We start from the raw sequence: 18,739 nt of genomic DNA, 5'->3' as shown, positions 1-18,739 counted from the left end.
TTTATCACCTTGTTGTATCTCAATGCAGTGCAGTGTCATCACTAAGAAAATTTTGATATATCGCCTTTTGAACTGTACATAAAATAGGTTATCCTTAAAAAAGGATAAAAAATAATCAATTTATTAAAATGAGGTATTTTAAGTAAAATATACTTATTTTTATCTACAAGTTAACCATATTTTGTCCATCCACCTTTGTTTCAAATTATGCTTTCAATTCTGCGCGAAATGTTCTGAATATAAAATTAAATACATTAAGAGATAAGTGGATTGCCCAGGCATACTTCGCGAATATGTTGTGTTGAAACTTTCTTCGTTGTGTCTCTCATGAACCTTTTGTTTTAAAATATCCCAACCATTTCCAATTGGAATGCTATCAGGAGACTTGGGTGGTCACGACAGACCGGTGATGTTTCGACCCATTGCCCTGCATAAAGATTGTAGAATCTCTATTTGCTTCCATTCGTTGTTTAAATGGTGGAAGACTTTCGTTCAAGACTGTTAAATAATGCTGCTGGTTTTTGCTACCTTCCACAAAGTGCTTTTGTTTACTGCTACTCCCCAAACCATCATTGGATGAGGTACTTTTCTCCTGATCGTCGTTGAACGGAAACAAATTGGTCTATCAATTCCTTCGTGGTGAATTCATCACCAGACAAGAGCTAAGAAAATTAGCCGCAGCTACTTTTTGCAATAGCAAATACTTCGAAACTACTTTTTATGAATCTTGGCTTTTTTATAGGACGATATGATTTTAGACCAGTTTCAGTGCATCGGCGCTTCAATGTTCGAATGGATAAAGAGACACCTCACTAGCCTCCAAACTGGACTTTCTTAAATGAGATAAAGAATGACTCCCTTTTTGGTTACTGGAATATCGGCTTTTCTGCCCATACTGTCAATTGCATGATTTTAGTTCCACTTGAAGAGCACTCACAGTTTTTTAAGATTACCTTTAAAACTGTTGAAATTTATTAATTTAATAATTCGTCTTAATGATGTCAAACATTTTACAATGATGTCAAACACTGCACTATATCTGGATCAATGACAGCCTAAAAGATTTATAATCACACTCCCTCAATATAATTTACATTTACAGCCAACGTAGACGTGGGTCGTTTCTCCCCAAAACGGTTAAGCCATGAAAGAATACCATTAAGAGTAACATGATTGTAAATGACAATGGTCGGCCTTTTTATCAATCCGGAAACATAGCACGATTATGAATTATGAGTAACAAAACTGTCTAGTTCAGGCTTAAGATGAGCCAAGGAGCTCTGAGTTAGCATCCATTTGATGATTTCCTCCAGATTTCAACATCATGGCGCCACAGTTGTAAAAGGGATGTCAAGTTAAATACAACACACACAGACAGATTTTCGATTTTTTTTTTAAATTTTAAAGATGAAATTAAAATTGCAACAACGGACTTGTATTAAACTTTGCGGCTTAATCCGGCCCAACATCCAACAAGCGACTCGCGCCTGAGGACTAAACGTAGTTTTATTTGTGTTTAATATTCCCAATTCCGAGAAGTATGGTTAAGACAGTATACCAATTAATAAAAAAAATTTAACTATGATATCGTGGAGGGCAGAGGCAACTCATAAAATACCTCAATGCTTCGTCCCCTCCCAGAATTGTATGATTTAAATAAATTCTATGTTTATCAGCAAATTCTGTATTTTAATGCAGTGATGTTATTTTACATGACTCACTCAGTGTGTGGGAGAAGGTTTCCTAGAACAATCATATGGGCTGCAAATACTTTGAAGATAGGTTATCTTGGAGGTGTAAATATTGATCCATGATAGCCATAGTATTAATGCATGTTCAGTTTAACTAAAAATGAAGAAACTATTTTGTTTTAGCATTTATGAAACATTTTTATATGTTATGTATTCTAAACCATGTACATATACGTATTCTGAAACCACAGGTGTTTGGAATATCGAGTCATTTGGCATTTGTCACATTACTGACGAGAACGAGTATCTCCACTTTTTCAATGAATAACCATTTCTTATCATTGCTCAAAGTGGCCGCAAACACGTACTACCTTCAAGCTTGCAATCATACATGAATTAGTTACCAGCAAATATGCAAGATTTTTATTAAACTTTCCACAAAGGAAACCTTCCCAAAGTGTAAATAAATAGTTAAATTTATCAAGTCCTATTTTATCCATTCTCCTTAACTCCACCAGGAACCTTTATCTTCGTCGGTCTCTTTCTCGCGGAAGTGATTTCGCCAGCTAGTATTTCAAGTAAAAAAAAGATGGTTCTTCCTTTTTTAGCTAGAATTGCATTTATTCAAACAACGTATTTTGGAAATCAGTCGTTTCCTTCTCTTCATGGTTTATTTCCTTCATAGCTTGGCTATATTTGGTTTCGAAACGTTTTTCTTTGACTTGAAAACCAATCTAATTTTCAAAATTTTATTCACATATTTTTTTTAAATTTGGACATAACAAAATGAACAGGTTTAAAGAAATTACAACGTAACGTCGTCTCCGTCGCTCGTAGTGATTTTATTATGCAAAAATCGATAATTCGGGAAGACCTTGTTCCCTTCTTCAGTGCACGGGTGTATACTGTTGTTGTTCCCGAAATATCGATATTTACATGATAAAATCACTACGAGCGACAGAGACGATGGTACGTTTTAATTTCCTTAAGCCTGTTTACTAGAAACTATGAAGTCTATTGAATAAAATGGACAGATTGTAGCAACAAGAAATTGAAGTTTTCGTTCCTCCCGTCTTTTTCTCAAATTCATGTTTTCGAAATCGGCGAGCAGTAGAACACGAAGAGTTTTCATTCAATCGATGTGAAAATTTGACTGTAACTTCTTCCTATGATTGTTTAGTGAAATACACACGATTTTCGCATTTTTGTAAATAATTTTTTAAGTTAATTTTTTTCATCGAAAAAGGGATTCTTTTCTAAGACGCGAAAAAAAATCTAAAATTACAATTGTGTGTACTTCACTAGCTACGCTTATAAAAAGAATTACTATTCTGGATGCCAATCCAAGTTCTACTGCTCGCCGTGGAGGACTTTCAAAAAATGTTATTTTGTTTGTACGGTCCCACAGCCACTATTTTAAAAAAAATGTGAATAATATTTTTTTTCTTTCCTTGCTTAATCGACTGATATTTTACCGGTGAACTTTAATTTAAAAATGTGCTCACACAAAAGTCCTGAAAACCCCCTTTTTTTGGAGGCTCCAGACAGATATAACTCCTTAAGAAAGAGATATTTTATGATATCATATGGTGGGATGTAATGAGCATCACAGTACCTTCAATTGCTCTATTTCAAAATTCACGGGAAAGTAACTTGACAATGTACAAACTTGCTCTGAACGCCTAAGGCAACCGAAATTTATTTTTCGAAGAATGCATCTTATACAACAAGTCGGGAAACCGGAAGCTGGATGCTTCAGGTACGAAAGGTTTTGTGTATTTCTTAGTACGTAGCACGTAATATATCCATATATTATGTGAGAGTATCCACTTTCGGGTGATATTGACATTCATAGTCTTCAATTTTCAAAGAAGCAACAACTTTGACATATTATAACTTTGTTAGTAACAGTGCGATTTCCACCAAACTTGGTAAGATCATGCTCTACATTATAGCCTACATCACTGCAAATTTGCAATTTTGTGGTGCTAGGATAAACTTAAGGGCAACGCCAATTACAAAAAAATATACTAAAATTATTAACATTATTTGAACATATATCGGTATGGAAGGTATTTCGGGGCCCAGGCACCATATAGTGGCAGCCTCCTTTTTCAGATTTTTCGGTTGGGTAGTTTCTGAGAATGGCCCCCTTAAATACATGATCACTTTCAACCCTCCGCACTCCCCACCTTCCCAACAAATGTCAAAACTAAGACCGAAAAAGTACTAACCGAGACCTTTAATTTGATACCCCACATGACTATGTTTGATGAAAAAAAATTTTAGACCACCCTTTTGCATGTTTAAATTAACATGAAAGGATATAACTCACTGTATGTGTGAGCGCTCACAGCTCCCACCTTTGCACCAGATTTGGCGTCAATCGCTATAACCGTCTCCGAGAAAAATGCGTGTGACGGACAGACAGACAGGCAGTAAACCGATTTTAATAAGGTTTTGTGTTTACACAAGGTTTTGGGTTTACACAAGATTTTGGGTTTACACAAAACCTTAAAAAAGGTTAGAATGCTCAACCATTATCTCATTTCCATTTCCATTCAACAACTTGAGAGGAGCATGATATCAACTAAACAGTCATCCTGAACCTCAAAATTAAAGCAGATTTTGGCTATAGAAGGAACCCAAATGTTTGGTAATCCACATTTTCAGTGTAGCAGGTATGTTGAAAACAATCAGAAAGCCATCGAATGGTCAAATTATTTAAAATTTACTGTTGATACCTCTAAAACTAACTTGCAGTTGACTCCAAAATGGCTGCATCAGTTATGTCTACTAGCTAAGTTAAGTGGAGTAGCTATATGCATCTTGCCTCCAAATTAACATGAAAACATCACTTTCAAGAATAATATTAGAATGCAGATCGCTCTGATGTCGCAGAAATCCAGTAATTAAACCCAGGGACGTTCGCCACAACGATTTCAATTCCAAAATAAAGCTCATTTGGATATGGATATGGCCAGATAAAACTTTGTTAACATCAGAAAGCCCAGATACGAAGTTTCCATTACTACTGTATTACTGTAACGAGAGAATTTCTCGTTCGTGGTACTTTAGTTAACTTAAATGCACATCCTCTGAAGGTAAGCAACTAACAACACATGGATATGGTTCTAATGGAATTTGGAAAGGTGACCAATTGTAGTGTGCGCGCCCACTTCACGATCTTTTGGTAACTATCTGGTGGCTTTAATGACTATGTTCAATACAATTTTCAGATTTTTCTTCGATTAAACATACTCTATCATAATCCTCTCGGTGATCGGATGATCGGCTAACAGTGGCATACCCTTTGAGATTAAGGCATAATAACTTTTGTTAGTGGTGTACAGCTTTTTTGAACTTCCTGTTTATCCGATTTTGGGAAATAAAATAAAATATTGTTGCGAGGCACCATTATTTTCTTTTATTCAGTACATTTCGATGTTCCGGGTGCTGGAATAAGAATATAGTGATTATCGGTTTCGTCCAGGCCAAAGACACTCATCAGACAGTGCCTCACTACTGCCCTAGAGGTAATATGATTGCAAGTGAATACCAGATGCCTTTTATATTCATAAAAATAGCTGCGTGATATTCTGAGCAAAACTCGGCTGGTTTAAGCCTAAGCTGACCATGACTAAATAACTTGTTTTGGATTTACGAAGCTCTACATCCTCATCCACTTATTGACGAACCAGAACAATGGGAAAGAAACTAGATATAGGGCCCCCAACATTTGCCATTACTCGACTTAAGACCAAGACTCCAGCTGGAGGCCTGTCCGCTGCTGCTTTAATTTGCTCAAAGAAAGTAATCTTCGAGTCGAGCATTAAACCAAAGTAGTTAACAGCTGGTTTTGACCCTATAGTCAACTTACCGATCAATATGGAACGCACGTTCGGGATTCTCTTTCTGGTCAAGATGACTACTTGGCTTTTTTGCGGCATAAGGCTGAAACCATGTGAAGCCATTCATCCGCTTACCCGTCACATCAATATGACAAGTCTTTGCACAATGTCGTCTGCATAAGCGACCAGCCTCGACTCCTCTGGCAATCGGCATATTATGGCTTCAATTTTAACAACTGTATCCCTCCCAACCTTTTCTAATCCCACCTGACCGCTGTGTATGCTTGACACGGCCGGAAAAGTGCTCGAGAAGCTCATCAGGGGTAGACTCGCTGAAGCGATCCGTGCTGCCGGGGACTTATCCGCAAGGCAGTTCGGGTTTAGAACAGGGAAATCTACAGTGGATGCTGTTATGGAGGTCGTAGATGCGTTTAATCGAGCCGGGGCACACAGCCGCTGATCTCGACGGATAGTGCTCCTCTTAACGCTTGATGTCAGAAATGCCTTCAATTCCGTAAGATGGACAGATACGCTAGGCACACCAGAGAACTCCTTTCACGTGCCAAGCTATCTCTTGCGGATATTGAGGGATTATCTGAAAGACCGCTCACCGTTCTATGAGACGCTAGAGGGCCAGAGGAGGATGGAAATCACGTCGGGAGTAGCGCAGGGATCCATCCTAGGGCCGCATCTCTGGAACGCTTCCTACGATAGTCTGCTGCGACTCGGTATGCCTGAAGAGTCGCGCCTGGTCGGTTATGCAGACGCGTTGCGGCACCCGTTGCCGGACGCACTGTTGAACAGGCGCAAAGCAGACTTGGCATATTGATGCGACGGGTAAGCGGATGGATGACTGCTCACGGTTTCAACCTTGCGCTGGAAAAAACCGAAGTAGTCATCCTGACCAGAAGGAGAATCCCGACCTTGCGTCCCATATCGATCGGCGAGTTGACTATAGAGTCAAAACCAGTGATTAAATACCTTGGTTTAATGCTCGACTCGAAGATGAGATTCTTCGAGCAAATCAAAGCAGCCGCGGCTCCTTGCCAAGGAGCGCAAAGCTATCTACCGCCGTAAGAGCGAAAACTTAAGAGAAGTGGTTGCCCGTAAAGAACGTCAACGCACCCTTAACGAGTGGCAACTTTCTTGGCAAAATGAGCCAAAGGGCAAGTGGACTGCGCGGCTCATCGACAAATTAGACCCGTGGTTGAACAGAAAACACGGTCAGATTGATTACTTCCTTACCCAACTTCTAAGTGGGCATGGAAGTTTTCAGTCTTACCTGCACAGGGTTGGGAAGGCGCGATCTCCTGATTGTGTGTTCTGCAATAGAGTGGCGGATGACGCTGAACACACCTTTTTCTCTTGCGAGAGGTGGGACGGCCTCCGCCAGCAGCTTTATGCAGACACAGGGGAGCTCTCTCCAGATAACATTGTGCGAGAGATGCTGAAGAGCGCTGGCAGCTGGAATCGTATTGCGCATTATGTTCGGGCTCTTCTTACTACGAAGAAGATTGAACTCGACCGGCAGAGGGATCGGACGATAAGGGGTTCCATGAACTAACAACTCCCTTCCTCCCCTCCCGTTGGTGAAGGGAATTCCCTGACTTGAAGGCTCCCAAAGCCGGGAGAGCGGGAGGGCTAGCCCGAAGTAATGTGACAAACGGTTCCAGGCTAGTTCTCTGATGACAGGGAGGTGTTTAGTTGGTAGTCCGCCAGCGTGCTGTTGCGGGAGTCCAACACTCTGTGCGTAAACGCATTCACCTACCCTACTCCCAAAAAAAAAAAAAAATCCCACCTGACCTAATATATGATATAAACTGACCTCTGCTGTTAATTGAAACCATTACCAGCACATAACTGCAATTTATTATATCAAGTCATTGATTGCGATGATATACAATAATTTTATTATTTTCTAAAACAAACTAATTTCCCATTGATAAATTGTTGACCTATTGTCATTCTGCTGATCAAGAAATGTAGAGAAATTCACATTAAATTTTTCAATTTGAGGTTGAATGAGGTTGAAATCCTTAAATGAACCTTCAGGAAGATTGCTTATCTGATGTAAATTAAAACAAAGCGAGAACTTTCACTCTATCTTCCAATAAATGTCGGAAAAGACCCATTTCAAAAAAGACTAATTTCGTTTGGTATCTGACATGAAAAAATCTGAGAAAGGTAGCTTCCAATGATTATATTTACTGCACTCGAGGCATTTTGTAGGTTCGTTGCTTTCTCTCTTAACAATAGCATTTTCAAAATATGATAATGATAGGCAGAGAAGCACAAACACATTTCATGAGCATTAGATCATAATAAAATAATAAAAACTATGAAATTAGTATTTCAGTAAGTTGTGGACATGTTTGAAATCATACATTCCTTATAAGGCCGGTTTTTGCGCCGGATTACTTCCTTTAAAGTGATTTTTGAATAATAATCCCTTCTAGTATTTGACTCACGTGTGAATTTCCCCAACACTCTACAATTCCTGTAGAATATGTAAAAAATGAAAATCATCTAAAAATCCATAAAACCCTTAACGTATACGAATTTACCTACCCCTTTGTGCAAACCCCACACTTTTGGGTGCTACTAACTCACTTCTTACTTTTTAAATTTGACAAAATATTAATGTTCAGCATTATAGCTGTAGTTTTTCTTCTCCTTCAATATATAAAAGGGTGCGACTGAATGTCCTGTCGTTAAGCAGGAATATTTTACCTACGTCCTACATGTTGCATTAGTGCGCATGCCTGTTGCAGAATCGGTCGTCAAGTGTGTGAAGTGTTTGACTGTATCGCAACAACTAGTTGTAGCTCTTCTCGAAAACGTCTTCCAAAATATTTTTTACCCATTGATTTGTACTTAATCACTTAAAGACGCTCGTAAATAGTAAGATTAAGGAGGAAGTTAGAAGTTAGTGTTTGAAGTTAACAAAGGTGATTTTGAATTTGTGTGTTCTTTTCGGAAATTCAATCGGAGCTATCAAAGGTGGGTTGAAAATCGATAACCGGTAGAGTATAATAAAATCTCCAGATATGAATGGATGCTTTTATGACTCAAGTGTAGATCATAGAGGAGGCGGTGTTTTTCTATTTGAGATTGCCTTAAGGACCTTTAGGAATTTTACTAAATTGAACGATTCTGTGTCATACCGTATGCAATAGTATGCCAGTCAAACGAAGGATTATCTCATTTGACAAAGCAACCATTCATAGTTTAGCATCCCAAATGGGAGAGTTATAAGTGCATGTCAATTGGTACGATAAGAATAACTGAGAAATGTATTATAGTTAACATTAAGTAAACAAGTAGGAAAGCGATATCAGTTTACAATAATTATAATAGCAACAACAAGTATTTCCCCTCAAACTGAGTTAAGTAAGAAAAGATATTTGTTTGAATATGACGCAGCTATTTACTAATTCACCGAGATAATGGGATCTGATAGAAATTCCACAGTTTTTTCATACGTCCCCTTTGTATATCCTAAACTGTCCCCTTCCTTATTCATGAATACACTACTAATCATGTCTTTATTTCCCTTTCAGGTAATCACCCCACAAAAATGTGGTGATGTATACTTATACGATATATCATCATCAAGCCGCAGCAGTCCGTATCAGAATCTAAGCATAATGTCTGATCCGGAAGCGTATGACGTTCCCAGACCTGCAGTACATATACAGTCGAACTACGACTGTCCCAAACCACATGTGAAAGATACAAACCATCGACAAGCACAACCGGATGATTCCTATGACACCCCCCGACCGGCAACATCACTTAGTCAACAGAACATGACGCCTAGCAGCTCCAATTCATCCCTGATGACCCCTGATAACCTGAGCTTATCATCCTCCAATCGATCATCTTTGGCCAATATGCCTGACTACGATATACCGCGTCGTAATGCACCGCCAATTCGAACGCCCACACCTCAGCAACCGAATTCACTAAACAGTCAATCTACCTATGATTTTCCACAACAGTCACAGAGGCTACTGCCCTCGAATAATGGACAAGACAAAAGTCTACCTCTTGTAACCAAGGAACTTCCATTGGAGCTGGGCTCCGCTCTGGAGACCCTGGCGAAATTACAAAACGAGGCAACCACAGCTGTAATGAGGTATGTAACATTTTCCGTTTCTATATTGCGTCATTGCGTTTCAAATTGCTGATAAGGTCAAATAGCATATCAACATCTTAATGAGGTTTATTTCTCTGCTGGAAACTGGGCTTTCCACATTGACTGGATCGGGATCGGAAGTGGATTACAAATAAAAAACTATAAAAGATAATGATTGTTTATAAATATTGATGCAGAGTACTCATCATCTATTTTTAGATAAGCATCGCCAGTGTACCAATAAATCTGTGCTTTTAACAAATCATAGAATTTAAAAAAATATTGTTCAATAAAATGCGATATGAACGTTAACATGCTGCATATTCGTTGCGAGAAATGCAGTCGTTGAATGAGGAGTTTGGGTTTGAAAACCTCTTTAGTGAACATTGCATAAGTCAATCCATATGAAATGGCATTCCTACTTGTCTGATTTTCACTGAAGACTTCATAATGTTGGAAGAAAGATAAACATTTCGCACCACAAAGGCCCACACAAGCACTTAAACTAAGTCAAATCTTATCAATTTATACTCAAAATGGTTTATTTTTGGGTTACAAGGATACATAATTTGTTAGATAGTCTTCCAACTAAATTTTCCAAGGGTTAAGATATCTTCGACCAATATTCACCTATAGTCAGACGAGGTGAAAGGATATAATTTGAGGGGTGAATTTTCCATCTTCAATCCAAAGTCTTTATTATGCAAATTATCAATATAAATTGATATTCAATAAGTAAACGAGCTTCCACTACTGCTGACTGTCTAATGAACACGAAGATTGAGGGATGATCAAATGATAATGATTACTTAAGATGAGCCTTAAAAGCAAAATGGGACCGAAACCGAGTTGAATCAAGTATGGCTAAATTCCAAAATAAAGGGGGGAAAATGAGGACACATGGAGCCGAAAAATTCGCTAACCGGGACACCTCGATCGAACGGCGAAAAACTCCGAAGGATAGTATCCTCGTTAGATAATTATTTCATGAAGTGGTCTAAGGAAATCCCGCCCTGCGCTATGGCTCACGTTCACTTGTAACTGGGCTCTACGCTTTATTCCTTTATGAAATAAGTTTCCTTTGCCACTAAGCCTACCCCGACCTGTGAAATGGAATTTGCTGTTCCTTTCTTCAATATTATACCATAAATAATAATAACAATTGTATCAAAAGAAAGTGCACCGCTTCCTAAAAGAACTATTGACCCTGATGGTTATAATGTTCCTTTTAACTCTAGTATCTCGATCAAGCGTATATAGTCCAGTCATTAAAACTGAAAATTGGATGCGACCACTGAATTCTTTCGGTCAAGATCGATTGACATGAAATTTAAAGGGTGGCATAAAAAACAAAAGTTATATAGCCCCGAGGCGAAGACCCGATTAAATATCCACCAAATTTTCAGAATTTATTGCAAGAGAGAGAGATGCTCAAAGGATTCGACTTACTTTCAATTTATATAACAAAATCAGGTTTTGTTTTTATTCATTTTTATATCAAAAATTCAGGTAATAACATTATTTTGATCATAGCTCTGTTATTATTTATCCCACTGACTTATATCATACCTCATTTGAAAGGCTTTTTCAAACACTTTAAAAGAGCTTTAAATCCATTTCCACTAAAAGTCAGTGATTTTGCGTTATTTGACCTTGAAAATGTTACTTTTTTAGACATTACGAATTTACGTTTGACGATCCATAAATCTGCCCATATTGTACCTACCAAAAAATAAAAAGATTAATTCTTTTTCTATTTAATATGTTTTTCTGCTTATTATCATTTCCAAATGAAATACATAGTTTTCGAGTTATTTACGAAAAACGTTGAAAACCATGCATTTTTTCAATGAAAAAACGACATGTTTAAACATGAATAACTCGAAAACGACTACTTTTTTAATTTTCATTAAACGTTTTTTGCTTAAAACCTTTTAATCGATTTATGTGGTTATTTCGAAAAAAAATGTCCACCCAAGAGGGGGCGAGGTGCAACACCCTCCGGGAAGAAGCGCACATCGGCAATATATAACTTTTGTTGCTTATGCCAACCTCTACCCGCACCCCAAGTTTCATGTCAATCGGGCTTGATCTTGATCCTGAATTTGAATTGAATTGAATTTTCCGAAACAATTCGGAGGTTGAAAGCTTTAATGACTGCACTCATAACCGACAAAAATTTTGAGATGTTTCCTACTTCTAGGATCTTCGCATCTGGTAGGGAATATTACATACTGGTTTCACAAAAACTTCACATTATCCCAGAATATGTATGGAAGTTCACTTGTCCCACAGAGTCTACTGATAGTGTTCGCAGACATCCCTAGATACCCCAGGTTTAGCCTGCAATGACCAAGGAGCCTTCCTGAGACTAATGAAACCTGTTCCCGCCGAGGGATTTGGTAGTATGCTAGGTTTTCGTGGCAAGCTTTGTGCTCGAACAGTGTGCCGCGAATGGCGAGGTTATAGAAGCAACAAAAATTCACATTCAATAGTGTTTCCCCATCATATGTTGGAGCAAAGTGTAGCTAAAACCCACCAATTATTTTGTCCAGTTAAATTCGACTACCATAAACAATATTGTCTTCCAAGGATCAAGTGCAGTGATTAAGAGCAGTTTCGTTTGCAGAATTTTTAGCATTTTTCAGTGAGACTACTTCAGTGTTAAAAGTTACTTATCGCCAAAGGGGGCTAAATAGAATGGAACTTTGTGGGCTAGCAACTTGCAAATTTCGAAACTGTACTGCTACCGGAACGGCTAGAACCTTGTGCGACTTCTAATATAATGGAGAAAGATCCTTTTTATGGGCAAATACAAAAGGGTCGGGAGAAGTTGCCTAAAGGTGACATTGTGATCATGATAAATGAATGGGGTCTGGCCAAACCTTGATAGAACTTATGATGGGAAAACACGGTTCTGGCGACCGTATCGAAAATGGTAGAAAGTTTGTGGATTCCTACAGCATCCACCACCTCGCCATTATAATAATAATAATCGTTGGCGCAACAATCCAATGGGATCAGGGCCATGAAGTGTGTTAGACCACTTCATTCAAGACCGTCACGGTACACTATAGGATTACAGTACCCTATAGAAGGCAATGTGGTCAGCATTGCGCTCTCCCGAGATTATTACCCTGATTTGACTCAGGTACTCATTCACAGCTGAGTCGACTGGTATCCGACGTCAAATCACGATACAAATCCCACTGCCACCAATGAGACCGGGACCTTCCTGACGACAATCTTGTACTCTAACCACTCAGCTATCCGGACGTTCCTCCACTACTACTCGCAGGTTTGGAAAGCTGCGACCCTCCAAATTCAATATTGTTCGCTTATATGATTCAGCTTTCGCTAGCCGCTTGCTCATCGGATGCTTAATACACTGAAAATATCGATAATCATTTGGACGCCATCACAAACACTCTTTTCTCGGATGGTAAGCAAATCGTTGACTACGTCTCGAAAGAATGGCATAAGAGCTGGCTGACTGCGGAATCGTGGAAGTGGCTTGTCCCCGTAACATGCAGATACGATTTGTTTCTCCAAGCAGAAGCGAATTCATCTCAGTCATGAATGCACTCAAATGGGGTAAAGCCGCTGGGCTCAACGGTCTCCCCGTTCCGGAGAAACTAAAAGTTACTATTAGAGTGACATATGTTGACGCAAAATGTCATGTGCTGCATCGAGGTAAAATCTCAGAAGAATTTGAGGTCCCAAGCAGAGTCCACCAGGGTTGTATCTTACCACCGATGTTGTTTCTTCTTGTTATTGGCGACATTCTTCATACTGCTCTGTCGGGAGGACGTGGAGGATTTCGATAGACTATGACATCTTTTCTCAAATAGCTCTACTACGCTGATGGCATTTGTTGGCTTTAGATTTGGAAAAAAAGGCAAATAGAGTTGGACTGAAGATAAACACCAACAAAATGAAAGTTCTCATTATGAGAAATCGTTGTACTCTCTCTATCTGTATTAATGGGTAGATCATTGAAGACGTCAACCAATTTGTATATCTAGGAAGCGTGGTTTCTAGCAACAGTGGCACCCAACTGGGTGTCGTCCGCGCTAAAGACGCTTTCGCTGCCTGGTCTAAAATCTGCCGGCCCGGAATAAAAATTTCACCGTACGCGGTATGATCGGAAGGGGGAAGTGATAATTGATAGGCCACACATTAAGAAAAGGCAACAATTGCATTGCTGGCCATGCATGAAGTAAAACCTACTCTCCCAAGGTAGCCTTTGGGTGGGTGGTCACAAAAGCACTTGGCACAGAACAGTGAAGGAATGAGTGCGGGCATCTTGGGAAATTCTAGGGGGAGCTAAAGTGCATTTCAGCGAATCGCAAGCGATGGTACGATTAACGCGTTATAGCCCACCATATATCCTTATGATAGAAAATTTGGATGCAAAGTGTTCAAGATGTATCTATTTTTCTATTATATTATAATGCGATTCCCAGTTCAAATAGCAGGTGTTGTAAGGTAACTCCTTTAGCACGCTACCCTCACTAAAGAACAATACATTAAATAGCAGGATGACCATTTATCCCAATAGAAAGGCGACATTAAGGTACTACAACCAATCAAACAAGTCAATCAAATGACTGGCTAGGTCTATGGAGCTCGAGATAAACTCAGGGGCATTTGTGACTCCTACCATGAATTTGTTGACCCATGACCCAACTTTAAAATGGGACTACATTTTTTTTAAACTAAACTAAAAGCTGCCTGGCCTATGCCATCGCTCCATCTCAGGCAGGGTCTACCTCGTCTGCTTTTTCTGCCATAGATATTAGCCTTATAGGCTTTCCCGGCTGGATCATCTTCATCCATAATGATACTCCTCATTTATACGGATTAAGTGACACACTCACTGCAACCTATTATGTTGGATTTTATCCACAACCAAAGGGACATAGTATCGGTCATAGATTTCGTCGTTATATAGGCTATGAAATGCCATCATATACATATTTCGTCTAGCCTTCATTGATGTGCAGCCCAAGATCTCGCGCTGCCTGCTCGTTCTCGATGAAGGTAATTGGTGCATCTCGGGTTGTTCATCCCATGGTGTCGATATCGTCAGCATAAGCCAATAGTTGGGTGTCTCTCGCATCTACCTCAGAATAACGAACAACCTTTTTCAGGGCCAAGTTGAAAAGGGTGCATAATAGGACAAATCGTTGTTGATGTCGAATGGTCTCGAGAGTAATTCTGCTGCTTTTATCTGTTTGATCTAAACCGTACTATTACTAATAAAGTTACAGTAGCTTAAAGTTGTCTTTTCCGTGTAAATTTACTGCTACCCAAAATACTAAATATCACATTAAAGTGAGTAGTTTGACATGAAATATACATACACTACGGGCTACGTTCAAATGGGACAGTTCTCCTATAAAGAGTTTAGTTTTTTTCTTTTGCTCAAAATATAAGGAACAAAACTTGGACCGGGACCCTCGGCTAGTCCTCACGAGAAGGTAGAAATGGGTTATATAACGAAGAGCCCTCTACACGGCTCTGCTGATGTAACAAATTCGAGTAATAATTTATTGTGGATTTTCTTTGAGATAGTAACCGGGGTTATTTTCGGAAAGTATTCAAAAGCGAGCACACAATTTTTGCTGATATGTACTTTGAAGCCGAATAGTTGCCTTAGCAATATCAGTTTACTTCGTACTTAATAAGCATCGATTTTATAATCCATTTCTCTTACAAAGTATTTCACTTTCTCCCAGTATCACAGTCTTAGGCTCAGAAATAACTCGCTTCAGTGCAATTAAATTACCTTCGCCATTTATTCGTATCGGCAATTCATCTGTGTTTATAAAATGAGTAAATTCACTAACTATAAATGTTTTTTTTGTTCATTACAGGCTGCTCGCGTTCGTTATACCAAATTGGAGAAGTCGCGAAAAGTTGGAACCAGTTCTAATGGACATCAAATTGTCCGCAGTACGACTAAAGACAGCACTTCATGATTTAGCAGAGTTTGGTGAAGGCACACTAGGGAATGCAAGTCGTTCTGAAGATAAATCACTAGCGCATAAACTTAAACCTCTAGTCAAAGCCTTACGAGATGCAGACAAATTGGTTCATGAGGTGTCACAAACTTTGGAGGCTCAAGGCTGGACTTTGGAGAACCTTTCACGGAAAGAGCAAAAATCATGCTCTTCTCAACCTCCGGATAGCTTAGACCAACTTATAGCCTGTGCCCAAACACTAACAGAAGATGTTCGCCTTTCTGCTTCATTCATCCAAGGGAACGCAACACTGCTTTTCAAACGGGTACCACAAACACCTACGAATCCCCCAAGCAATAATAACAACAGTAGCGACGGAGAATGGATCGAAGACAACGATTATGTTAGCCTTGAGTCTAAAGACGCGGCCGCCAAAAAGAATTCGGAGCTTCGTGAAGCCATTCCACAAAATCTGAAGAAGAAATTCGATAACGCAATCAAGGCGGCTGAGGACACTGCCATAAATGCTGATAAAATAGAATTGAACGCCAATGATAAATTACTTATAAAATACTACGCAGTACAGATATCAACGCATATGGGCTATCTTTTACAAGCAATAGACTCATTCTTAGAAACGGTAGAGAAAAATCAACCACCGAAATTCTTCATCGCTTACGGAAAATTCGTTGTTCTTAGTGCGCACAATTTAGTCAGTATTGGCGATATCATTCACAGAAACATTTCCCGCGATGATATCAAATCGCAAGTGCAAAAGTGCACCGATGGACTATCAGACGCCTTGAGGACGTGTGTTCAAAAATCGAAAAAGGCCGCTCAGCACTTTCCCAGCGTGAATGCTGTTCAAGAAATGGTTGATTCTGTGGTAGATATCTCACATTTAGCGTCTGATTTGAAAGTTGCAGTTCTTCAGTCGGTGCAGATATAAAATAATCGGCAAATACACGCGAAAGCCTGTAGAGAATCCAAGCCGAGTTTGAAGATGCATGGCGTCAGTACTTTGATTTTCAGTAATATCTGTCAGGTTCCTTGACTAAGCACTTGAGTCAGTCTTATGCGCTTCAACTCCAATCGATCCACTTGCAACTCTTCACATAGGAAATTAACAGTGACTTGATTTTTTTATTTAGATAGTTATCTAAATAAGCCATGGGTCATTCACCCACTAGTGCATCTAGGACTTTAACCCGGAACCGTTTGACATATTACTTCAGGTCAAGCTTATTCAGTGCAGGAGCACATCCCCAAGTGTCAGGTCTCAGCTACCCTGGCATCTCTCATATTCATCTTCCTCTTTTTCGCCTCAAGAATGGCTTACGAAAAAGGTGTGACATTCATCATCTACTGAATACACCCGTGTCCGTTTAGCAGCTGGATTAAGTAATAGCCAATCTCACCGTGCTTTCGATTAAACCACGGCTGCAAGTCTTTGATGGGATGCACAGGCCATCCACCACTCAATTCTCTTTCCCAATATTGCTGCCATGCGCAGAGAGTGTAGGCTCTTAAGCGAAAGTTTCCTCATTTCTCTTGCCATTTCTGCGGTATGCAGATCTCCGCTTAGTATTATGGAGTGCGATCGGAGTAACTCCTGCTATCACTATTACTACTATTACTTGGAGACGGCACCACAGGCGAAAAAGATTCGTAAAGACACTAGTTTTTGTACTTGCGCTAGGCACTTGTGGTACATCTCATTACTGAGGAAATCAGCTATACTTGGATAAGAGGCCTCCAACATCAGCTGGCAAATCGCAAATATTCTAACCGCAGCCTTGTCTGCGGTGTTGTGAATCTGCTCGAACACACCCATCTTAGTGTCAACCACGATGCCAAGGTATTTCACCCCCGACTTCGACAAAACCATGGCTTCACCAACCTGAATAGGGAGGACTGTGAGAACCGTTTTCTTTGTCAGGACAACGACTTCGATAGAAAACTATCGTGGAAGGCTTTCCAAAGGTCCGGACCAAAGGGCTTTGCAATACAATAATACCCCTTTCAAATTTGTAATTCAAATACTGGTTGGTAAAAAGGACCATTTAATCGAATACTAGTTGCTTCCAAACACTCTTTCGCCGCTTTGTAATACGAGTGCACACGTCCTCATAAGGGATGGAACGACAGTTAGCAATAGTCAAACCAAGTTTCGTGAGTACAGGCTGAGCGTGATTTCAACGTAAATTTTATATGAACGTTAAATGGCCTACATTTTCAAGAAACCTAACCTATATGCAAACGGATAACTCTATCCAGATCAAGAACAAGTTTGTTATGAGTGTGTCTACAACACCCTCTGTGTCTAAAGAAAATAAACAAGCCCTTAACATACCCGCACCCACTGCTGACTTAGCGAATTGGCAATCCAGTCACAACATCGCTACCGTAACATATTAAGCCAAATTACGAGTAATTCCTCAAGAATCGAACGAAGTTGATGTTAAACATCAAAACTCGCGAAATAAATTGCTAACCTACTTACAAATACAAACACAAGCACAAAACGATAAAAGAAACAAACTTAATTTAGATAACAATGATCAAATATGTCGGAAGTACTTGCTGAAGACACCTAACAAATACAACTATAGACATGTGTTTTATATCTCTACTGCAGCGTAGTATTACGGAAACAAAATTACTTTAAAAACTACGAATATTAACCTTATCGATAAGTAATTTTTATATGTGATATTTTGTATTAAAGGACATCAAGATGAAGAGGTTTGGTATTCCCTTATACGAAACCTACTGATCTTGCGATCCCTATAGTTTAGTGTACATATGAGCAAGAGTGGGTCCTACGAATAATTAAGCTTATGTAATTTCATTATTTAACTGTAAGAATTTGTTTGCAATAGATGTGAATGCGTAGGAATGGTAGTGATAGATGACGTGTAATATGCTTTGAAAAATAGCTCGTTTTGCAATTATTCTTGGAATAATTGTGTCCCAAAATTTTCCGAAGCATGCTCACAAAATGTTATGAATTGTTGGATGTGATGCCATAGGAACATCAGTTGATTTTATAATCCTAAGCGAGATGTAATAAATGTAATGATGGAAAATCCA

At 39.2% G+C, this 18,739-nt stretch overlaps 1 protein-coding gene across 2 annotated transcripts in view; it reads left to right on the top strand.

Moving 5' to 3' along the window:
- LOC119647920 (breast cancer anti-estrogen resistance protein 1) overlaps positions 1 to 18,739 on the top strand; it is a 227,330-nt gene extending 208,591 nt beyond the window's left edge. For both annotated transcript variants that reach the window (XM_038049244.1, XM_038049245.1), the window contains 2 exons: positions 9,103 to 9,680; positions 15,560 to 18,739. In XM_038049244.1, the coding sequence (XP_037905172.1) occupies positions 9,103 to 9,680; positions 15,560 to 16,595 (1,614 nt within the window). In that variant the 3' untranslated portion in view covers positions 16,596 to 18,739. The remainder of the gene's footprint in view (positions 1 to 9,102; positions 9,681 to 15,559) is intronic.

The sequence above is a fragment of the Hermetia illucens genome, chromosome 2 (genome assembly GCF_905115235.1).
Source record: "Hermetia illucens chromosome 2, iHerIll2.2.curated.20191125, whole genome shotgun sequence".
In the NCBI taxonomy this organism is placed as follows: Eukaryota; Metazoa; Arthropoda; class Insecta; order Diptera; family Stratiomyidae; genus Hermetia; species Hermetia illucens.
This window is presented reverse-complemented; position numbering and strand designations above follow the sequence as displayed.